The sequence below is a fragment of the Talpa occidentalis genome, unplaced genomic scaffold, assembly GCF_014898055.3.
Source record: "Talpa occidentalis isolate TD23 unplaced genomic scaffold, MPIMG_talOcc4v2.1 talOcc4.2, whole genome shotgun sequence".
Lineage (NCBI taxonomy): Eukaryota > Metazoa > Chordata > Mammalia > Eulipotyphla > Talpidae > Talpa > Talpa occidentalis.
The window spans coordinates 152,904,785-152,924,426 of NW_023602073.1; the positions used below are offsets into that span (position 1 = coordinate 152,904,785).

The following is a 19,642-nucleotide window of genomic DNA, read 5'->3' on the forward strand; positions in this document are numbered from 1 at the left end:
GGCTGGCAGAGAGCGCGGCGGAGGCCGGAGACAATCGCAGGCACGTGCCACGCCCGGCGGCCCTGCGCCCCGCCTTCCTGGCTCCACGGTCTCCGGCCCGGGCGCGGGGCAGCTCCGAATCACCCCCTCAGTGCGCTTCTCTCTCACGGAAGTTATTCAGTTAATGTAATTCACGGCACGACCATTCTCTGAGCTTCCAGGGGCAAAAGTTAAAGTGTCAAGAAACCAAAACAGGCCAAAGGCAGTCGCTCTCGCGCCATCCGAAGGCCGGGGCAGGTGGAACCGGCTCCGGCCTCTCCCAACCACGGTCTTTGTTTTCAAAATGCAAACGCTGACTGTCCCCCACGGCCAGGACACAGGGCCGCGATACCAACGACTGATCAAGAAAGTTCTCGCCATCCGGTATTTTTCTTCTTCTTTCTGGCGGCTTTTATCGGCCCCACAGCTGCACCAAGGCGGGGCGGCCAGGATGAGCTGTCCCCTGGTGACAGCCCCGCGAGGGCCTCGGCTGCTGGGACCCCGCTTCACCCGGCCCTCGCAGCAGCACCGGGACTGTCCCTCAGACGCCCCCAGGCGTCCTGCAGCAGATGAGACCGGACAAGGGCAGGCGCGGCCCTTGCTGTCCCCCGGGGGGGGGACGGACCTCACGTGCGGCAATCGCCCAAAACCAGAAGATCCACATGAGAAGAAACCAGAATTATCCTCCGTGGAAGGAGACCAGTTTGGAGCCTGCGCATCTGCGCGGGCTTTCCCCCGTGGGAGAGTGTGTGTGTGAATGCGCGAGTGTGAGTGTGTACATGTGCATATGAGTGTGTATTTTTAGAAAGAATCTTTTCCTTCTGATGAGAAGTCAGAGCTTTCTCTTGAATATTCTTGAGCTGGGACCGTGACACACTCAGGGAGCGCGCTCCCTTAGGAAAGCGACCAACGGCCATGGTTGCACATCACTGATGGCGAACAGAAGTGGTGGCAGAAGAGCCGCGTGCGCGACGGCGGAACAGGAGAGCTTCCTGGTCCCGTGGTCCTGAGCGCGGGGCCGGCACAGGCCGGGCCGCGGCTGACCCGGGGTGGAGACAGCCCCTGCACTGGGCCTTCTGTGTCTTCAGGTCTCTCCCAGACCACTACATCCTCTAAAAAAGTATTTAGCAGCTTTAATTAAAAACAAAGCCAAAACCAAAATCTATACCCTCTGTCCCTGGCTGAGAAAAGCTGGACTGCACAGACTTTAGTTGTCAAACCACGGACTCCACACTCTGCCCCCGTGACTGCAGGTAAACACAAATCGCTGACGTCTGACAGCCGCCGTGGCGCTGACATCTTGAGGCCACTTGCTTTCCCATGGACTGAAAACAGAAGCGTGAGTGTCCACGTCCCTCCACATAAAGAACACGGGCTCCTATCAGGCTGCTCTGCTTCTGCGGGGAGACAAATGGGCAACGCCAGTCCGAGACGGCCCGGGCGGGGCGTCGCACAGGTAAGCAGACACTTCTTGCAGGAGATGCTGAGGTGGCTTTGCCGGCCCCACCCTGGCCAGGGCCCTGAACAGCAGGATCCAGCCTCTCCAGGCTCAGCTAATCCAACCCAAGAAAACTACGGACCTCAAACGAGCCGGGCGGGAGACGCTGCCTGCAGCCGGGCAGCGCCGCCTTCGGGTTCCGGGCAGCCCGGATTGCAGGCCTGGCAGCGCTCGGGCACAGAGAAAGGGGCACGAGGCCGGGCTCTGGTTTCAGTGTTTCCACCCTACCCATTTCCACGAGGGGGTGTTTCCAGAGTGAAACACGTCCTCGGTGTAAAGACGGCCTGTGCGGGCGCGTCCCCAGCGCTCCTATGCACCGGTGACCATGCCCAGCCCGGGACGGCCGCCCCTCCCTGGGCCTGAGGGACCTGTGGCGGCCGGCGCCCCGCTCAGGCCAGGTGCACCCCGGAGGGTGAGGGCAGGACGGGGCGGGCAGGGCCAGTGAGTTTGGGCCGGGTGCACTCCGGGGGTTGGGGTGAGGACAGGACGGGGCGGGCAGGGCCAGTGAGGTTGGGGCGGGGTGAGGACAGGACGGGGCGGGCAGCGCCGGCACCCCTGGGCCGGGTGCACCCCGGGGGGCGGGTGAGGGCAGGACGGGGCGGGCAGGGCCGGTGAGTTTGGGCCGGGTGCGCCCCAGGGGGCGGTTAGGGCAGGACGGGGCGGGCAGGGCCGGGGCGGGCAGGGCCGGCACCCCAGGCCGGGTGCGCCCCAGGGGGCGGGTGAGGGCAGGACAGGGCGGGCAGGGCCGGTGAGTTTGGGCCGGGTGCGCCCCAGGGGGCAGGTGAGGGCAGGACGGGGCGGGCAGGGCCGGCACCCCTGGGCCGGGTGCGCCCCGGGGGTTGGGGTGAGGGCAGGGAGGGGCGGGCAGGGCCGGGCAGGCGGGAGCGGGGCGGGTGCGACGCGCCGCCCCCTCTCACCTGGGCGCTGGGCCGGCTCGGGACGCAGGACGGCGAGCGGCCGCCTCCCCCCGCCCCCCCGGGCCCGCGTCTCCCGAGCGCCCGGTCGAGCCCCGCCCCGGTCGCCATGGTGACCAACCGCCGCCGCTCAGCCCCGCCCCCTCGACGTCTCGCGAGAGCTGGAGCCCCGCCCCGGGACGCGCCCTGCTTCCGCCACGTCACGCCCGCGCCGCCCGACTTCCGGCTCCCCCGGCGCAGCCGCCCGGCCCGGCCCGGACGCCCCGGCGCGGCGCCGGAGCGAGCGCCTCGAGAGCGGGGGGCGGCCCGCCCGCGCGAGCCCCGCGAGCCGCCGCGCCCGCCGCCATGGCCGCGCCCCGGCCGCTGCTGCTGCTGCTCGCGCTGCTGTGGGCGCGCGGCCCGGGCGCCGCCGCCGGCGCGGACGACGAGGACGAGGCCCCGGCCGAGTGGGCGCTGCTGCACGTGGTGCAGGGCCGCGTGGGCGCGGGCAACTACAGCTACCTGCGCCTGAGCCACGAGGGCCGCGTGGTGCTGCGCATGCGCAGCCTGCGCGGCGACGCCGACCTGTACGTGTCCGACAGCACGCTGCACCCCAGCTTCGACGACTACGCGCTGCAGTCGGCCACCTGCGGCCCCGACGCCGTGGCCATCCCCGGCCACTTCCGCCGGCCCGTGGGCATCGGCGTCTACGGGCACCCGTCGCACCAGGAGAGCGAGTTCGAGATGCGCGTCTACCACGACCGCAGCCCCGAGCCGCACGCGCCCGCCGCGCCCGCGCCGCCCGCCGGCGCCCCCGGCCCGCCCGCCCGCGCGCCCGAGGAGGCGGCGCCCGAGGAGGAGTCGGTGCTCTGGGCCGTGCTCATCGGCCTGCTGAAGCTGGTGCTGGAGATCCTCTTCTGAGGCGGCCCCGGGGCCTCCGGCGGCGCCGTCGAGGCGGGCGCGGGCGGGACTTCGGCCTCCGGCCCCGGCCCACGGCCCCCGCGACAGAGCGTCTGGGGCTGCAGACTCAGCGAGCGGCGCTTCCAGCCCCGGACGCCGGAGCCCCACGCGCAGGAGACCACAGCGCTGCCGAGCCCGCGGCGGCCGCCGAGGGGACAGGCGCCTCTTTCCAATCCAGGGGCCGGACGTTTCCAGGGGCTTCTGCAGCGCCCGGCCTGGGCTCCGGGGAAGGGGAGCTTGTAACAAATAAATCAACTTGCAGCTTTTCGGCACACAGTTAATTTCAAAAATTCTTTATTGCATAAAAATGAGAATGTTGTAAATAAACTGGCACCAAATATTTCATTTAAATGCGTATTACAATATTGGGATCAGAAAACTATTTTATCCCTCTTTGCTGTTTTTCCCCCTTCTGCCCACTTTCCTGGGTGTTGGGGGGGCTCGCTGACAACAGTCACAAATCCAGCGACCTAGGAGAAAAATCGCTAGTTAATACAGAACGACACTTGGTTTTATCAGGACTGAATTCTTAAACCCATTTATCTCCTTGCTCAGTTCTCACAATGCTCCTCTCTGGAGTGACACTGGTGGGCTCCTGGACAAGGAGAAATAAATTCCCGCGAGTCACTGTGGAATCCCTGAAGTGCAGTGCGAGGGGGGCCGGGGCAGAGGTGCCGCGTTAGTTAGACTCGGGCCTTGTGGAAAGCGACTCTAACCCTTTGTGAAACTGAGCCACGTCAGAGCAGCTTTTCCCCCCGCTGCTCGCTGGAGCTGCGTCCAGGGCGCCCGCCAGCGCCACGCAGACCTGCACTCAGGCGAGGCGCTACAGAACTTCTATCACTGAAGCTGCTGCTTAATGATTACCAGAAGCTCTAGGCATTATTTATAGACTATTTCGCAGTGTTAACTATGCAAGAAGTCCTAAAATTACACAATTTTCTGTGTAATGTTATAGTCCTACTACGGTGACTGACTCAGTTACGTTTATTCTGAAGTTATCTAGAATCCTCGTTGGCCTCGAATACTGAAATCCGATTTACTATGTATAAAGGCAGAGCAGTCGTTTTGTTAAGTTTCTACACTGATGTATTGAAATAAAATTCAGGCTTTGAAACAAGTTGATGCTGTTGCTGCTTGAGTAGAAAACACTGGCCTGTCTGGACAGTGAGTTCTGCCTCCACAGCTGACTGGACACTCTGACACCCCATCTGTCCTGTGGTTGGGCTGATGATCTGTGAGCGCAGCTGTGGCCACTTCCGTGACCACGAGGGACCTACTGGCCCTTGGGTCATTACGTTGTTTCTGCAGCCTTAAAAAAAGTGCTGGTACAGTCCCATCACTCAGAGATAATGTCCCTCCTCCTTTTAATCTTTACCTGACGGAAGAGCACCAAGGCCCACACAAAAAGTATGATAACCTCTGTCACACACATCACAGAACATCATCTCCTCTTCGTGGTGGGGCTGTCCACATATAATGCAAGTCTTACACTCCATACACTGCCATGGGTAGGTCTTAATCATGGACACCAGCTCCATGGTCATGTCCAGGCAAGAAGGGTGGCCTAAATCAAAACCAGTGTTAGTACTTCACACAACGTTTGGCTTAACAGGGCATAATAGAGTGCTAGCTCGCTTCAGCGTTCCTCAAGAGTGGCCGCCTGCCTGGGGGCCAGAGAGAAACGAAGGTGCAGCGTAGACGCGCACGCGGCCGCCCGGGCCTCGCGAGCCACGCTGTGGGCGTGCGGCTTGGGTTCAGGTCTGGGTAAAACCCCAGTGCTCGAAGCGACAGAGGGCGGGGAGAAGCCGTACTCACCGCTGTTGTCACACTGGGAGCAGTGTATAAGGGGCTCAGCCTTTCCTTTCTTGTTGGACTCCTTACCCTTCAGACAAATTCCACATATAGCATTTGGAATGGCCTTTGGCTGGAAGGGTAGAAGAGGGCTATAAAATCATGCCAGAAGAACTTACTGTGGGTTCAAAAGGAATTCTGACACTGCACGGCCCAGCAACTTGCGATCGCTTACAGGAGGACCTTTTGGAAAGACAGCCCATGAGGCTGCCTTCGACATGACAGGGGCTACTGACTAGGGCCTGGGGCTTCCCTTCACAATTCCGAGGGCGGCCTCAGGAGAGGGTCAAAGGCAGTGGGCCTCCCCCACAACAGGGCCCTGGGATGGGCCGGAGGGGCCCCTCGGCCTGGAGAGGGAGCGCCAAGGCCGCCGCCTGGAGCCAGGCTTATTATGAAAGACTCGGTTTTAAACACCGTGCCCACTGGTTTTGTTTAAAAACTGGTGTTTCTCCAAAGTGGTAAAACCAAATCTATAAAACCTAAGTAAAAAAAACACCAGGCAACATCTGTAAAGCGGATTCCTGCACGAAGGCAGTGCGGTGCCCGCTGCACGCCGCAGAGCAAGGGAAGCCCGCCCGAGAGCAGCGGCCGCCGGGAGATGCCAGCCGCGGGAGTGGGATCTCAGACAAGGGAGAAGCGCCCGCTTGAAACACGCCGCATCCTACCCGCCAAGCACCGTTCACGGTTCCGATTAAAAACGCACCACCCAGCCAAGGTATCTGGGCCTTAAAAAATACGTAGCGGCACACAGAAAAGGACGAAGGAAGAGAGGGCCACTGCACCCAAGGCCGGCGGGAGGAAGGACGCGCGGGCGTCCGTGCGCACAGCCCCGAGCGTGTGGGGCGGTCGCTCGGGCCCGGCCCCTCGGCCCCACTCAGCGGGTGCCCAGAGGGAGCGCCGGCAGCCAGGGGGCGGCCGGGGTGCACACGCATCGGCACCGGGACCATTTATTTTGAATAGATGGATGACATTTTTCTATTTTATTCCAACCCAGCAAAGGCACCTGCCGCTTCCCTCGCCTGAGCGACTGAACCGGAAACCGACCCAAGTCCGACGCGGCACATCGAGTCCCAGCCCCGAAACGTCTTGCTGCCACCTGCGTGACCGTCAGGCCTAAGCAATTTGTTCTGAATTCCTTAAGGCTTTTATTTTTGAAGTATCTTTCTTTGCAAAAGATGACAGAGGCGTTCAAAAATAATTTTTGGCTTATTTATTTAAAAAAGTCAACCTTATACATAAATATAATAAAAACAGTAACTCTAAACAATCACAAATGTCTCTACAAAATAATAAATATCACGGAGGTTAAACATACAGAAGGAACTCCGCCGGGAGCTAGTCTACGTGCGCTCGCGGGCGCCCCTGCCCCGCCCCTGCCCCCGCGGCCGCTGGGCCCAGCGCGCCTGTGACCCGAGCCCCAGCCGCTGGCGCCGCGGCCCCGCTCAGGCCCTGGCAGGAAGCGCCTCGGCCCGCCCGCGTGTCCCACCGCACAGCAGCGCTGGCGCCCGAGGACCCAGGGCGGCGGACCTGCGGGAGGTCCCCGTGGGCCCTGACAGAAGTCAAGAGGAGCAGAACAAGGTGAAGGGTCACGCTCTGGAGTGTCCACGTCCTACGACGGCCGCAGCGCACGTCGAGCACATGATGGGGGCGCCAAGAGGCCTCAGGGGGCACTAAGCTCAACACCGCACAGTCCTCCGAGACCACTCAGAGGCCTCCTCACCCTCTTCATGAAAAGAGGGACGGACAGGCAGGGGCGGGGCCTGCACGGAGTCCTGGGGCGCACCGCGGGCACCCAGGACCGTGGCCCAGAGCAGCGTGAGGGCCGGTCGCCCCCGACGGCCACCGGGCAGAGCCCACGCTTGACCTACAGCTCGAGGAGCGCAGCGAGGGCAGCCCTGACCCGAAGGCTACCACCTCACCCTCGCGGTCCTCTCAGCGTTCAAACAACGGCTCACCCCGCACTCGCTCTCCTGCTGGGACAGACACGGAGCTCGGGAGACCTGGCGCTGACCAAGCCCTGGCTCACCCCGAGCCGCGCCAGGCAGGGCCCAAGCGCAGGTTAATGTAACCCAAGAGACGGTCCTGCCAGCGGAAGGCAAGTCCGTGGGCCCGCGCCTGTCCCCGCCCACAGCAGGGGCACGGGGGCCGCGCCCCATGCCAGGGACGCCAGGGAAGGCTGACTGCGCAGACATGCCCCCACCGTGCTGGGACGTCCACAAGCCGGCGGCTCCCGACCTGAGCTGCCGAGGCCCCGGGCGCCACCCGCCTCGGCTGAGCACCACGGCCGCCTGTCCACTCACTCCCTGTGGTCTCCTGGCGCTGAGCCAGCGATCGCGGCACGAGCTCCTTGTCCTCAGACTCCCCAAAACCCTGCCCCGGCGCCCTGGCCAGCGTTCCAAACCCTGGCCTGGGGCCGCTGCTGTCAGCTCAACCGCGCGAATGTCAACCTCCAGCCTAAAAGCGCCCGCTCGGCCACTCACGGGCCTAGCATAGGGGCCGGCACCGCAGCAGACTGGGCTGGCGGCATCTCTGGCTCCCCAGGGGCTGCCCCTGGTGCCACATGGCCTCCTGCCGTCGTCGGGGGAAGATGGTGGAGCCCCAGCCAGGCGTGTGGACGGCCGGGCACTCGCAGACCCCCCGTCTCCTGACCCAGATGTTCCTCCCAACACCTGCACAAGCACAACGAAAAGTAGGTTCTGCAACACTCAGCCCTACGAAGGAGCCTTCTCACCACGTCTAGACCCACTGCCAGCGACTGCTCCTCCCTCCCGGTGCAGGAGCCGGCCCCAGAGGCGGCCATGGGGCTGTCCAGCCACAGGCCCGACGCCGGGAGTAACAGGCCAACGTGCTGACCAAAGGGCTCCAGGCCAGCGCCTCACCGCGCTTGGGGCCCCAGGCTCTGAGCCCCGGGGTCGGCTGCCAACAGCCCCCAGACTAACCCCCGATGAAAGGCACTGCACGCACAGCCCTGCAGGCCAGCTCAACCCCAGCACTTCACTGTCAGCCAAGTCTGGCCTCTCCTGAGCCTGAGAGATCATTCTAGAAACCCATACTTGCCTGCAACCACTTGAAAGCAGAAAAGATTCTCTTAAAAATTGTGCAAATACAGAAAACAAAAGCCAGCCCAGAGCCAGAGAGACAGAAAGCCGCCCAGGAGAGGGAGCGGGCGGCGGCCGCGGAGACGGGAGCAGGCGCTCGGGGAGGCTGGGTGGGAGGGAAGCCGAGTCAGGGGCTTTTTTCTTCTACCTTGTACCCGGGCACTGACTTGGACAGTACAGAACGCTTGGCAGCGTCTTTCCTTGGCGTTGCGGCCTTATCCTTGGGCCTCTGTCGTCCCTGGAAGGGCTCCTCCTGGCCGTCCGGAAGGCCGTCCCCCTCGGACACGCTGCCAGCGGAGCTGCCCTGCGGGGGGGGAGCACGGAGGGCCTTGGGGTCACGTGGGCTAGGGGTGGGTTTTGAGCACCTCAAGGAATGTTCAAAATGTCCCAAAGTCCTACCAACTTCTAATTAAAGACAATCTAACAAAGTGTCTTCCAAGGGCAGCGAAAGCTGCCAGAAGGGAGCCGGCCCCACAGGGGGGCGCGCTGGCCACACAGGGAACCTCTAAGCATGACCCCCCCCATCCCCTGGTCAGGGCCCCCGCTGGGCCCGACATGCTTTCCTGCCCGCGTCAGCCCACTGACACTCAGCACGTCATTGCACTTAAAACCTGATCAGAGTAAAACCCCGTGTTCGCGTAAATGCTGACAACCACAGGAGCCGGCCGGCCCTCCTGGTGAGCGGCCCGGGCCACCCAGACTCGCGCCCTTGTCCCGAGACAGCGTCCTGGAGCAGCTGTGAGGTCGCCCCGGTGCTGCGCCTCCCTGGACTCGAGGGCGCCTGGCGAGCGCGGCCTGGCCATCGTCCGGGGATCCGGGCATCCAGGCATCCGGGCTGCCCAGCCCTGGCTGGGGCCTCACTCCACACAACACGTCCCGACAGCAGCCGCCCAGCCTCAGGGCCCGGACGGCACAGACGAGGCCACGACTGGCCAGCAGCTGGGACGCGGCGGCACCAAGCCCATCGCCAGCGCGGCCCGCTCCTCCCCGCTCCTCCCGCGGAGCCCGACGGAGCCCCCACCGCAGGCCGGGGCGACACTCCCAGGGGCGAGCCCGTCTCACCGAAGCGCCCTTGCTCTTCCGCTTCTCGTCGCCGCGCCCATCCTCAGCATCGTCCGAGTCGCCGTCGCTGTCCAGAGCGGGGAGCTCAGGGTCCAGGGGGGGCTCGTAGAGCGCCGTGTTCAGCGGCAAGTAGCGCAGCTCGTCCGGCGAATACCTGGGGTGGGGCCGGGGTCACCCGCTGCCTGGCCGCAGCCCGCCGTCTCCGCCTCTGACACTCCCCAAGGGGAGAGGCGAGAAAGCATGCGCGCCTCGGCCCAGGCGGCGAGTGGAAAGGGAAAGCCTCGACTTTTCTCACAGCACCAGTCACAGGAAACGCACGCTCGATGCCCATCAAGGGGGCGTTTCTGCCGCTGACCGACAACCCAGAGGGAGGACTAGACACCAGGGGACGAGGGCTGTGGCCACCAGAGAAGGGGCACGGCGTCTGGCCCCGGCGCAGCCAAGCAGCAAAGCGCCCATCTCACTTTGAGGGTTGTGGCCCTGCCGGGCACCCGGCGGGCAGCGCTGGGGCCTCCTTGCACAGAGCCTGGCCCGCCTGGCACATGGCTAGCACCAGGCACCCTCCCTAAAGGAGCAGCTGCCGCCAGCCCCTCCTTCACCGAGACACCCGCGTCCACTTCCAGTCCTCTCTGGCCCGAAAATAAGAGACGAGAATTTCTGATCCCTGATGGGAGCCGCGCATCAGAGCCGCCCAAGCCCGGTCTGCTCTCAGCAGAACCAGCAGAGGCCCCGCCAACCGCAGCGCGTCCTGCCCAGGCTCGGCCTGGGGACCGGCCGAGACTGTGGCACAGGGAGCTGCACCCCGCACAGGCCAGCAGGGTGCCCCCACCCTCCGACTGCAGGTGCCCAGCACCATCCACTGCAAGGGGCAGCAGGCAGGGCCTAGCCCCGGCATGGTGACCCTGAAGGGGCCCAGAGGTGGTGGCTGGGACAGCAGACGCCCCCTCCCCTGCCCAAGCCCACGTGAGCCCCGCGCACCTTTTGTAGTACTCCTGGAACTGGCCGGGGATGAGCGCCACGGGGTACGAGCTGACCTTGGTGCGCCCTGTGGGCAGAACCCTGAACCGGCCCCGCGGCACCTGGATGACCTGGTGGGACAAGGACAAGCGGCCGGTTCCAGACGGTTCCAGGGACAGGCCCCACCCACGGCCTGGAGCCACAGCAGGGAGACCCTGGACCAGCAGGTGCCCTCCAGGCTGGGCCCCGCCCCCGCTGCCCCCCACACACACACCAGCTGCGCATCTACTCAGAGCACCCAGCCAGGGCCACCATGGCACCCCCCGGACGCAGCACGGGGAGGCCAGGCCCTGCCTCCCGGGTGGACCGCAGAGCGTGCAGGCTTACACGATGCTTCCAGCAAGCCAGGGTCAGCGGGTGCCGGGGCTCATGGAAGCTGCCGAGAACGTGCGCGTCAGCCAGGGCCCCCACCCCCCCACCCCCAGCATGATCAGTCGTGTCATCCCAGGTTCCAGGGCAGAAGGGACACGTGGCGGGACAGAGGGACGGGCGTGGGCCTACGTGTGTCTGCAGGTCGAAATAGGCCCGGCGCTCCTCCATGCGCTCCCGGTTCAGGTTGCTGTTGAATTCCGCTGCCTTCTTGGCCGCTTTCTTGATGTACTCGGGCACTTTGCTGGCCTCGACTTTCTGGGTGTTCTGCTGCTGCATTTGCTGAAATAGAAACGCCACAGGCGCAGCCACGTCAAGCAGGACGTGGCACCTTCCCCCAGGGGTAGGCTGGGCCTCCGCGCACCGAGTACTCCTTGTAGTGGTCGGTGATGCGCTGGCGCTCCCGCTCTTGCAGGATGGCTGAGTACTCGGCGTGCTTGGCGGGGTACTCCTTGATCATCAGGTCAATCACCTCATCGCTGCGCAGCGCCGTCAGGCCTGTCAGAGCACGGGGGAAGCGCAGAGGCCCTCTGAAGGCCAAATGAACAAAACTGCTTCTCAACATTGTTTTTTCCTTCCAACTACCCTTCACTTAAAATGTTTTCCAACAGTCAACAAATGATCAAAAAATAATATTTCCAGCATAAATTCAAGCAATTGAAAACAGGTCACCAAAGTTGCAAAGAAATCAATTTTTCAGCAAAATGTCTTCCAAGACTCTGGGCAGCACACACAGGCCGCCCTGCGCACGCTGCCTGAGGACAACCACCAGGGGGTGCAGGCAAGAAAGGAGGGCCCTCCCCCCCATCTTGTTCATCACCGATTTATAAAACCACCAGGCTTGGGTGCCACAGGCTGGGCAGGTCACGAAGCCAGTTCAAGCCTGACAGAGCGCCTGCGCCCAGACCGCGCACCCACGAAGCATCGCAAGCCAAGCGTGAGGCTAACTACAGCCAGAAACTGAGCAAAACCTGACTTTTCAGAGACAAGGACCAACACATTTCAAAAAGCATAAATTCCCGGCCTCCCTGGGGCTCAAGAGTCCGTCTCAGTCTGTCACTGCCGCGGCCTGAGTCCATTCCCGGCCAGGGAATGACCCACAGGGCACAGCAGACCTCTCCTGTCTCCCCGCTGCTCCCCTCAGCGGTGGATCTCAGTGGATTCTCCTGTTCTGTTCCCCACTCTGTCTCTGGGGAGTCCTCTCACCCCCACACCTCTGGCCTGCACCCCAGCCCTTGTAGCATAAATAAATAAAAAGTATGTAAATTCCGACAAACACACACAACATTTCTGTGGACGATGCAAGATGATAGTGGCATAAAATATCACGTTCCCTTCTATCTCAACCACACACAAGAATTAAATAAACAATTTACACTTAAAGAATTAACCTATCTGCATTAATTTCATAAGCTATCTTAGGAAAGAAAACACTCCGCCAACGTCACCTCATAAACGTCCATTTATGGATATTTATGGACATCCCCCCGGCCCCTCCCACCGCCCAGTGCCCCCCGCCACCAGCCCACCTAGGGTGCACTGAGTCTCGGTGATGACGTTCAGCTCTCTCAGGTAGAGTTTCTCCTTATGAGACAAATCGCGTCGCTCTAAATCTCCAAACAAAAGGACAGAAAAACTATTACAAAGAGTAAACCGCTACATACTTGTAAGACTTTGAAACGCTTACAAAAACGGCCTCAAAGTTTTAAAAAGTCAAAATCTTCACGACTGCGATGTCTTTCACGGTGTTAGGGAAATGACGCTCGAGTCTCACAAAGGAGACTTGAAAGAATCAAAGTCAGAAACAAAACTGGAAACGGCCGGCGAGCCAAGGCGGGCCCCGGCCCCCGCCCACCGGCCCCCGCCCGACGCCGCCCGGCCCCGACCCGCCGGCGTTGACAATGTTCCCCGGGAAGCTCCTCGGCCCGCCTGGCTTCTACACAGCCCCGGGCCGCCCCGTGGCGGATACCTGGGTACTTGCGCTTGAAGGAGGTCACGCCCAGGTACTCGCTGACCTGCTCCTGCAGCATGTAGTACTCGCCGGACTCGTCGGGCGGCCACTTGTACTCAATGAGGTTCTCCGCCGGGTAGTAGCTGAAGCTGCGGAGACGCGCGCCGTCGGCGGGGCAGGACTTTAGTCGTCTTAGTTTTTAAGGCTATTTAAAGATTCACTTTCGAGTCTATTTCTTCCTAAGGACTTGGGAAGCTATTTTATTCCCACCCTGTCTGTCTTTAACTCGGCGACACAGAGAAGCGCCCATCTTTCAACTGCATCAAATAAAATTACAAAGTAGAGGGAAAAGAAACACCTTCCAGAAAATCCAACAAAAAAGTGAAATGGACACAACTCGCCCTCCGACAGGCCGCAGCACGCCGGCCCTCCCACCGCGGGTGAGAAGCTGCCCCGGCCACGGAGGCCCTCAGAGGCTCCTGGCACAGCTCCCGAGCCCGGTCCAGCCCAAGCCAGTCACCGACTGGTTCCCAGTCCACGGTGAGCCACCAGCGGCCAAGGAAGCCCCGAGTGCCTGTTTCTCGGTGTCACAAAGGACGCGCCGGGACTGCTCTCCGCCCGCAGAGTGGGAGCCGCGCCCTCCGGTCAGCCCCAGTACTGGGCCTGGCCTGGCCCAGCCTCTCACATCCCCAGCGGCAGGGACGCGGCACGGCTCCCCACGCATCCGAGCACGCACAGAACACAAGGGCGCGCTTGCCCCAAAGGCAGCTCTGGACCCCACACGAGCGCCAGGGGCTGGCGCTACCTCCCGCCATGCGCACAATTAAAATCTGGGTGAGGGACCTGAGCGTGCGGAATAAAACTCCAAAACCCCGAGGAGGAAACAGGAGCATTTCCTCGGGACCCGGCGCCTACTGATGGGTCCCCGCGGACACCAGAGACCCTCACAACTAAGGCCTGGACTGGGCAAAATGAGCGGCCTTGGGCCCTGGGGAGGCTCGGCGTAGGGGGCGCCTCAAGAGACAGCGCGACGCCACCTCACGCCGCTCAGGGCCTGTGCTTTAAACACAGAAAAGAGCAATCCCGTGAGGATGTGAAGAAACTGGGGCCGTGACTGCTGGCGGGAGGCAAGCGAGCCACGGCCAGTCCAGCTGCTTCTTGGAAACCAACCGTGGAGCTGCCCCATGGCCTGGACTCCCGGGCCTGGACACACGAGGGCCCTGGACGTGGGAACAGCAGTCCCGGACAGAGCCCAAGCGCCGAGGTGCGGCGTGCCAGCGTCCACCGCAGACCACAGCCGGGCAAGGGTGGCACGGTGGGGCGTGGGGCCCAGCTCCGAAGAGCTGAGGCCCGCCCGCCAGCTGCCGCTGCTGTGCAGGGATGAGACGGCCCTGAGACAGGCGCCGTGTGCTGCCCTCACGGGGGCCCGGGAGCAGGGAGACCGCCCGCAGCGGCGCCCCACTGCTCCGTGGCCGTGATGCCTCTGTGGAGGCAGCAAAGCTCGGGCAATGCTGGTGGCCACGGTGGCAAGACACGTGGAGTCCGCCCGAGGCAGCGAAGGGAGCTTGGTGAGCGACACAGCAAACCCAGCCCGAGCCACGTCCACAGGGAATCAATGACCGCCTTGGCTGGTGGGGGGGTGGGGGGGGGGAACAGAGGCCATACCCCAGGTCCTGGCTGGCCGCCTCACAGCTCCGGGAGCTGTCGCCCGAGCCCATCCGCCGCCTCTTGGGGGGCTGCGCGCCGTCGCTGGAGTGGTCTTCATTGTCGTCCTGCGCCGGGGCCAGACAACAGCCAGTCAGAGAACAAAGACCCGCCATCGCCTTCCCAACTCGCCACGAGGACCAACTGGCCCCAAACGTTACCCTGTTGTAATTAAAAGCAGCCAAGAGTTTGGCAAGACCTGGACAAAACCAAAACCCGCCTTCAGTGCTTCGCTCCCCTGCGGCCAACAGGCTGCGAGAGGCCGGGCGCTGACCCAGGTCGCCCGGCCTGACCCGCTCCCAGGGCTGGCCGGGCCGTGGTGGCTCCGTGGACCCCGCCAGGGCAGTGAGTGCGAGGACTGGCCAGTTATCAGCCCTGTGAATTTTTTTATTGCCGACATTCAGCAGAAATAAACCCTCGGGTCATCTGGCAACCCGCGGCCCAGGAGAGGCTGCAGAGCCTGAGCCTCCTTGTCCAGGCGGCAGCGCGGGGCGGCCGGGGGCCCCAGGGGATGGCAGCAGGTGCGGCCAGGGCCTCTCACACCACCGCGGCGCTTCCACTCCAGGTCCTGCGCTGTCCGGTCAGCGAGGCTGAGGCTGGGTGCTGCGGCCACGCCGGGCCCTCTGGGACGGGGAAAGGGAGGCGCCCTGCGGCCACACGGCGGAGATGGGCCGGGCCGGGCCTGCACCAACAGTCCAGGACTTACCAGACTCATTCCCAGCGTGGACGCTCCTGCCCAGGGGAGCGCAGGCCGGGGGCGGGGGCTACATGTGTCCCCCAAACCCGCGCTTCACAGCCACCCTCCAATCACAACATTTTACACTTCAGGTTTAACTCCCTGTAAGAATGCAAGAAACCTGCCGCTGTTCGCCTGCTTCTGAGCATGTGGCGGATTTTTAAGTCCGTTTGTTTAAGGGCCTAAAGAAGGTCAAGGCCCTTGGTCAGAAACTGAGGCTCCCCAACAGGGATACGCCAGCAGCGCAGTCTGCCAGCAGGCGTGGACGGCTGTTTGTGGCGGCGGCACCCGCTCAGGGGCGCCCCAGGGCCCTGCCCCACGGACACCATGAGCCCCCTCACGGCGTGCAGGTCCCCTCCGTCAGAGGCGCCCCCCACGCGAATGCTGACTCCCCGGGGCGCCCCCTGCACAGCTGGGCAGTGGGGGGTGGGCGTCCAGCCCCGCAGCAGAGGGCCCAGGTGGGCTGGGCTCACTCCCGGCTGTCTGCGGCCAGGGTGGTGCTGACCGGAGGGAGTCCTCCTTCCACAGCCCTCACCCCACCTTCTGCCACCAGCTGTCAGCCCCTGCCCCAGTCGCAGGCAGACAGCTGGGTTCAGCCTGACTGTGCGCCCCACACCAGGCACCGAACCTCTTGGCCTAGAAGAGCAGGGGCAGGGCCTCCAGCGGAGCAAACCGAGGAGTGGGGCCCGGGGCGCCAAGCCGGGGCCCACGGTGGGGGACACCAGGGTAAAGGGGGCCCAGTGCCCAGGGGACCACTGTCCAGGGAGTATGGGGGCCTACGGGCAGATGCTGTGCCTGGGGACTATGGGGCTTGCTGGGGGGAGGGCGGTGGGGTTGGGGGCTTGCTATCCTGTGGTCCCAGCTGGGGACTCACTGTCCCAGGGGGCTCGATTTGGAGTGGGACCATGCCTGGGGGGCTCAAGGGGGGCTCACTGTGGGGGGTTCACTGTGAGGGGGCTCACTATGGGGGCGCTCAGCTCACTGTGAGGGGGGTTCACTGTGAGGGGGCTCACGGTGGGGGAGCTGAGGAGCACTCACTGTGGAGGGACTCTGTGAGGGGGACTGTGAGAGGGGCCCACTGTGGGGGGTTCACTGTGGTAGGGGTGCTCACTGTGAGGGGGCTCACTGAGGGGGACTCACTGTGGGGGACATTGTGGGGGAGCTGAGAGGGATTCACTGTGGGGGGCTCACTGTGGAGGGACTCTGTGAGGGGGACTGTGAGGGGAGCTCACTGTGGGGGCACTCACTGTGAGGGGGCTCACTGTGGAAGGCTCACTGTGAGGGGCTCACTAGGTGGGATCACTGAGGGGGACTCACTGTAGGGGCTCACTGTGGAGGAACTGTGAGGGGAGCTCACTGTGGGGGCACTCACTGTGAGGGGGCTCACTGTGGAGGGACTCTGTGAGGGGGCTCACTGAGGGGGGATCACTGAGGGGGACTCACTGTGGGGGGCTCACTGTGGAGTAACTCTGTGAGGGGGACTCACTGTGAGAGGCTCACTGAGGGGGATCACTGAGGGGGGGACTCACTGTGGGGGGCTCACTGAGGGGGGCTCACTGGGGGGGCTCACTGGGGGGGGACTCTAAGGGGAGCTCCTGTGAGAGGAGCTCACTGTGAGGGGTTCACTGAGGGGGGATCACTGAGGGGGACTCACTGTGGGGGGCTCACTGTGGAGGGACTCTGTGAGGGGCTCACTGAGGGGGATCACTGAGGGGGGCTCACTGTGGAGGGACCCTGTGAGGGGGACTCACTGTGGGGTGCTCACTGTGGAGGGACTCTGTGAGGAGCTCACTGTGAGGGGGGCTCACTGAGGGGGGATCACTGAGGGGGGCTCACTGTGGAGGGACTCTGTGAGGGGGCTCACTGTGAGGGGCTCACTGAGGGGGATCTCTGAGGGGGGCTCACTGTGGAGGAGCCCTGTGAGGGGGACTCACTGTGGGGTGCTCACTGTGGACTGGGACTCTCACTGAGGGGGAGCTCACTGAGGGGGATGAGGGGGGCTCACTGTGGAGGAGCCCTGTGAGGGGGACTCACTGTGGGGTGCTCACTGTGGAGGGACTCTGAGAGGAGCTCACTGTGAGGGGGGCTCACTGAGGGGGATCACTGGAGGGACTCTGTGAGGGGCTCACTGAGGGGGATCACTGAGGGGGGCTCACTGTGGAGGGACCCTGTGAGGGGGACTCACTGTGGGGTGCTCACTGTGGAGGGACTCTGTGAGGAGCTCACTGTGAGGGGGCTCACTGTGGAGGGACTCCTGTGAGGGGGACTCTGACTCACTGTGGAGGGACTCTGCTCACTGTGGAGGGACTCTGTGAGGAGCTCACTGTGAGGGGGGCTCACTGAGGGGGGATCACTGAGGGGGGCTCACTGTGGAGGGACTCTGTGAGGGGGCTCACTGTGAGGGGCTCACTGAGGGGGATCTCTGAGGGGGGCTCACTGTGGAGGGGCCCTGTGAGGGGGACTCACTGCGAGGGCCTCACTGAGGGGGGCCGTGTCCAGGGAAGTCACTCTCCGGGGACTTGGCTGTCGGGGGGCCCTCGCGGTCCGGGGGGCGCGTCCGGAGGCTCGCTGTCCCGCGAGTGGGGTCCGGGCCCGCGGCCGCGTGGGGCTGGGGCGCGGGCCCAAGTGGCCCGGAAGTTCCGGCCCGGCCTCTGGGCGCGCCCGCTCGCGGGGGCGCCTCACAGTTGGGCTCCCCGGCCGGGCCCCGCAGCTTCCGGGCCTCGGGCGGCCCGGGCCGGCTCCCGCGCGCGCCCCGCGCGGGCCTAGGGGGAGCCCGCCCGCCCCGCCCCGCCCCGGGGCGCCGTCGGCCGGGCCCGGAAGCCGCTCACCTGGGGGGACGGCGCTCCGGGGGTGGCCGGGTCGCTGTCGCCGGGGCGCGGGGACAGGGAGGCCCCGGGCCCGGCCGCCGCCGCCATCAGCCCGAGCGCCCCGCGCCGCCGCCGCCGCCGCCGCCGCCGCCTCGTCCCGGCCGCCGCCGCCGCCGCCGCCGCCGCCGTCGCCGCGCGGGCCGCCCGCCGCCCCGGCCCCGCCCCCTCCGCCCGCCCGCCGCCCGGGGGCCGGCCCCGGCCTCCCCCGCGCGCCCCGCGGCCCGCCAGCGCCAGCGCCACCGCCATGGCCGCCAGCGCGGGACGCCGGCCGCCGGCCGCGGGGGGAAGGGCGGGCGGGCGCGCGGCGGGCGCGGCGCCGCCGGGAGGCCGCGGACGGGAGCGGCGGGAAGCCGCGGAGGAGACGAGCGCGCCGCGCCCCGAGCCCCGAGCCCGCACCGCCGCCCGCGACGCCGCCCGCGCCCCGGCCCCGGCCCGCCCGCGCGCAGCCTCCGCGCCCGCCCGCCCCGCGGGGGTCCCGCCCCGCCCCCACCGCCCCGCCCGCCCGCCCGCCCGCCGCGCCGCCCTCGCCCCGCCCCGGGCCCCGCGCCCCCGCCCGCCCCCCGCCCGCCCCCCGCCTTTGTCCCGGCGCGCGCCCGGCCCCCCGCCTCCCCGCGCGCGCCTCAGGCTCCCGAAGGCGCCGGGAACGCGGGGCCGCCTCGCCCGGCGGGAGGCGTCGTCGGCCGCGGGGCTTCCCGGGCGCCCCCGAAGGAGCCGCCGGGCTCGCGCCCGCGGGCGCCCCTGGAGGGCCGGGGTCCGCGGCGGAACGGGGCGCGCGGCCGAGGGGGGGCCGCGCCCGACCCCCGCCTTCCAAGCCGCCCCCTGCGCCTCCCCGCGGGCCCCGCCCCCCCCGCCTGCCCGGCGCCCGCGAGGCGCCGCGTCTCCCCCGCAGCCTGTCCCGGGCGGCGGGCGCGCGGCGCGGCGCGGTCAGGGCCAGCGAGGGGCGTCGCGGAGCTGGACGCCGAGACACGCGTGTCCGCGCCCGCCCCCGCGCCGGCCGCCGCGGGCGAGGCGGGAAGCCGGGGCTCCGCCTGCGGGGCGAAACCGCTGCCCACCTGAGCCCCCGCGGGGTGCGCGCCTGGGGCAGAGCATCCCTAAGTTGGGGCGGGAACGAAGCGGGCTGCCCGGGCCGCCCTAGGGCTCCCCAAACCTGAGCCCAGGCCGTGCGGGCCTCGCGGCCCCTCCTGTGCGGCCGCAGCCGAGGAGGCCAGGCCCGCAGGACGCTCGCAGGAAAATTTATTTTGCTCAATGATGTAAAAAAGAAAAACAAAGACGGGCCACCCCAAGTACGGGCACCAACCGACCAGACCCAGCGGCTGCAGAGGGCTGGGCGGGGAGCGCGGGCGCAGAGAAGAAAGGCCCCCACCGGGCTAGGCCCTCAGGGCTGAAATCCAACTGGTCACCCCTGGACAAACTGCCCCCCAGCAGACTGCCCTGCAGAAAACCGAGTTTGCTGGCAGTGGCCTGAGCGCCGCACCTTTTGCTACAGGAGTCGCTCCCCAGAGTCCCCAGTTCTGAGCCCAAACCTTCACTGCAACAAACTGCGCCTCAAGCCTGCACAGGCCGCTGCTGCCGGGAACCCCGCAGAGCTCAGGGTCGGGAGCCACACCCCAAGTCTCCC

General features: G+C 65.4%; 2 protein-coding genes across 3 annotated transcripts; one reads left to right on the forward strand and one right to left on the reverse strand.

The window, feature by feature from the left end:
• Window positions 1–2,539: 2,539 nt before the first annotated feature.
• CUNH6orf120 (chromosome unknown C6orf120 homolog) lies at window positions 2,540–3,349 on the forward strand. Its single transcript, XM_037518808.1, has 2 exons — window positions 2,540–2,677; window positions 2,860–3,349. Exons 1-2 carry the CDS (start codon window positions 2,540–2,542, stop codon window positions 3,328–3,330), a joined length of 609 nt encoding a protein of 202 aa, XP_037374705.1. The 3' UTR covers window positions 3,331–3,349.
• Window positions 3,350–3,643: 294 nt separating this feature from the next.
• PHF10 (PHD finger protein 10) lies at window positions 3,644–18,072 on the reverse strand. 2 transcript variants are annotated; one of them, XM_037520718.2, is made up of 12 exons: window positions 17,986–18,072; window positions 14,383–14,489; window positions 12,736–12,866; window positions 12,296–12,373; window positions 11,131–11,264; window positions 10,899–11,048; window positions 10,359–10,468; window positions 9,381–9,534; window positions 8,467–8,622; window positions 5,185–5,293; window positions 4,745–4,933; window positions 3,644–3,839 (listed from the first exon to the last, which is right to left on the reverse strand). In XM_037520718.2, the coding sequence occupies exons 1-12, from the start codon at window positions 18,070–18,072 to the stop codon at window positions 3,754–3,756; spliced, it is 1,491 nt and encodes a 496-aa protein (XP_037376615.1). In that variant the 3' UTR covers window positions 3,644–3,753. The 2 variants fall into 2 exon arrangements, with proteins under 2 accessions (XP_037376615.1, XP_037376614.1); XM_037520717.2 differs by having other exon boundaries at window positions 12,296–12,379.
• Window positions 18,073–19,642: the final 1,570 nt, after the last annotated feature.

What these genes read in the sequence shown, in the direction of transcription:
- PHF10 (XM_037520717.2), bottom strand. Translation starts at nt 18,072, where the DNA reads ATGGCGGCGGCGGCCGGGCCCGGGGCCTCCCTGTCCCCGCGCCCCGGC. An exon ending in TTCCAGGAGTACTACAAAAG is followed by an intron (nt 9,535 to 10,358) that starts GTGCGCGGGGCT and finishes GCCCCACCCCAG; the next exon opens with GTATTCGCCGGACGAGCTGC. An exon ending in GGAAGAGCAAGGGCGCTTCG is followed by an intron (nt 8,623 to 9,380) that starts GTGAGACGGGCT and finishes CCCCCCCCGCAG; the next exon opens with GGCAGCTCCGCTGGCAGCGT.
- CUNH6orf120 (XM_037518808.1), top strand. Translation starts at nt 2,540, where the DNA reads ATGGTGACCAACCGCCGCCGCTCAGCCCCGCCCCCTCGACGTCTCGCG. An exon ending in TCCCCCGGCGCAGCCGCCCG is followed by an intron (nt 2,678 to 2,859) that starts GCCCGGCCCGGA and finishes GCGGACGACGAG; the next exon opens with GACGAGGCCCCGGCCGAGTG.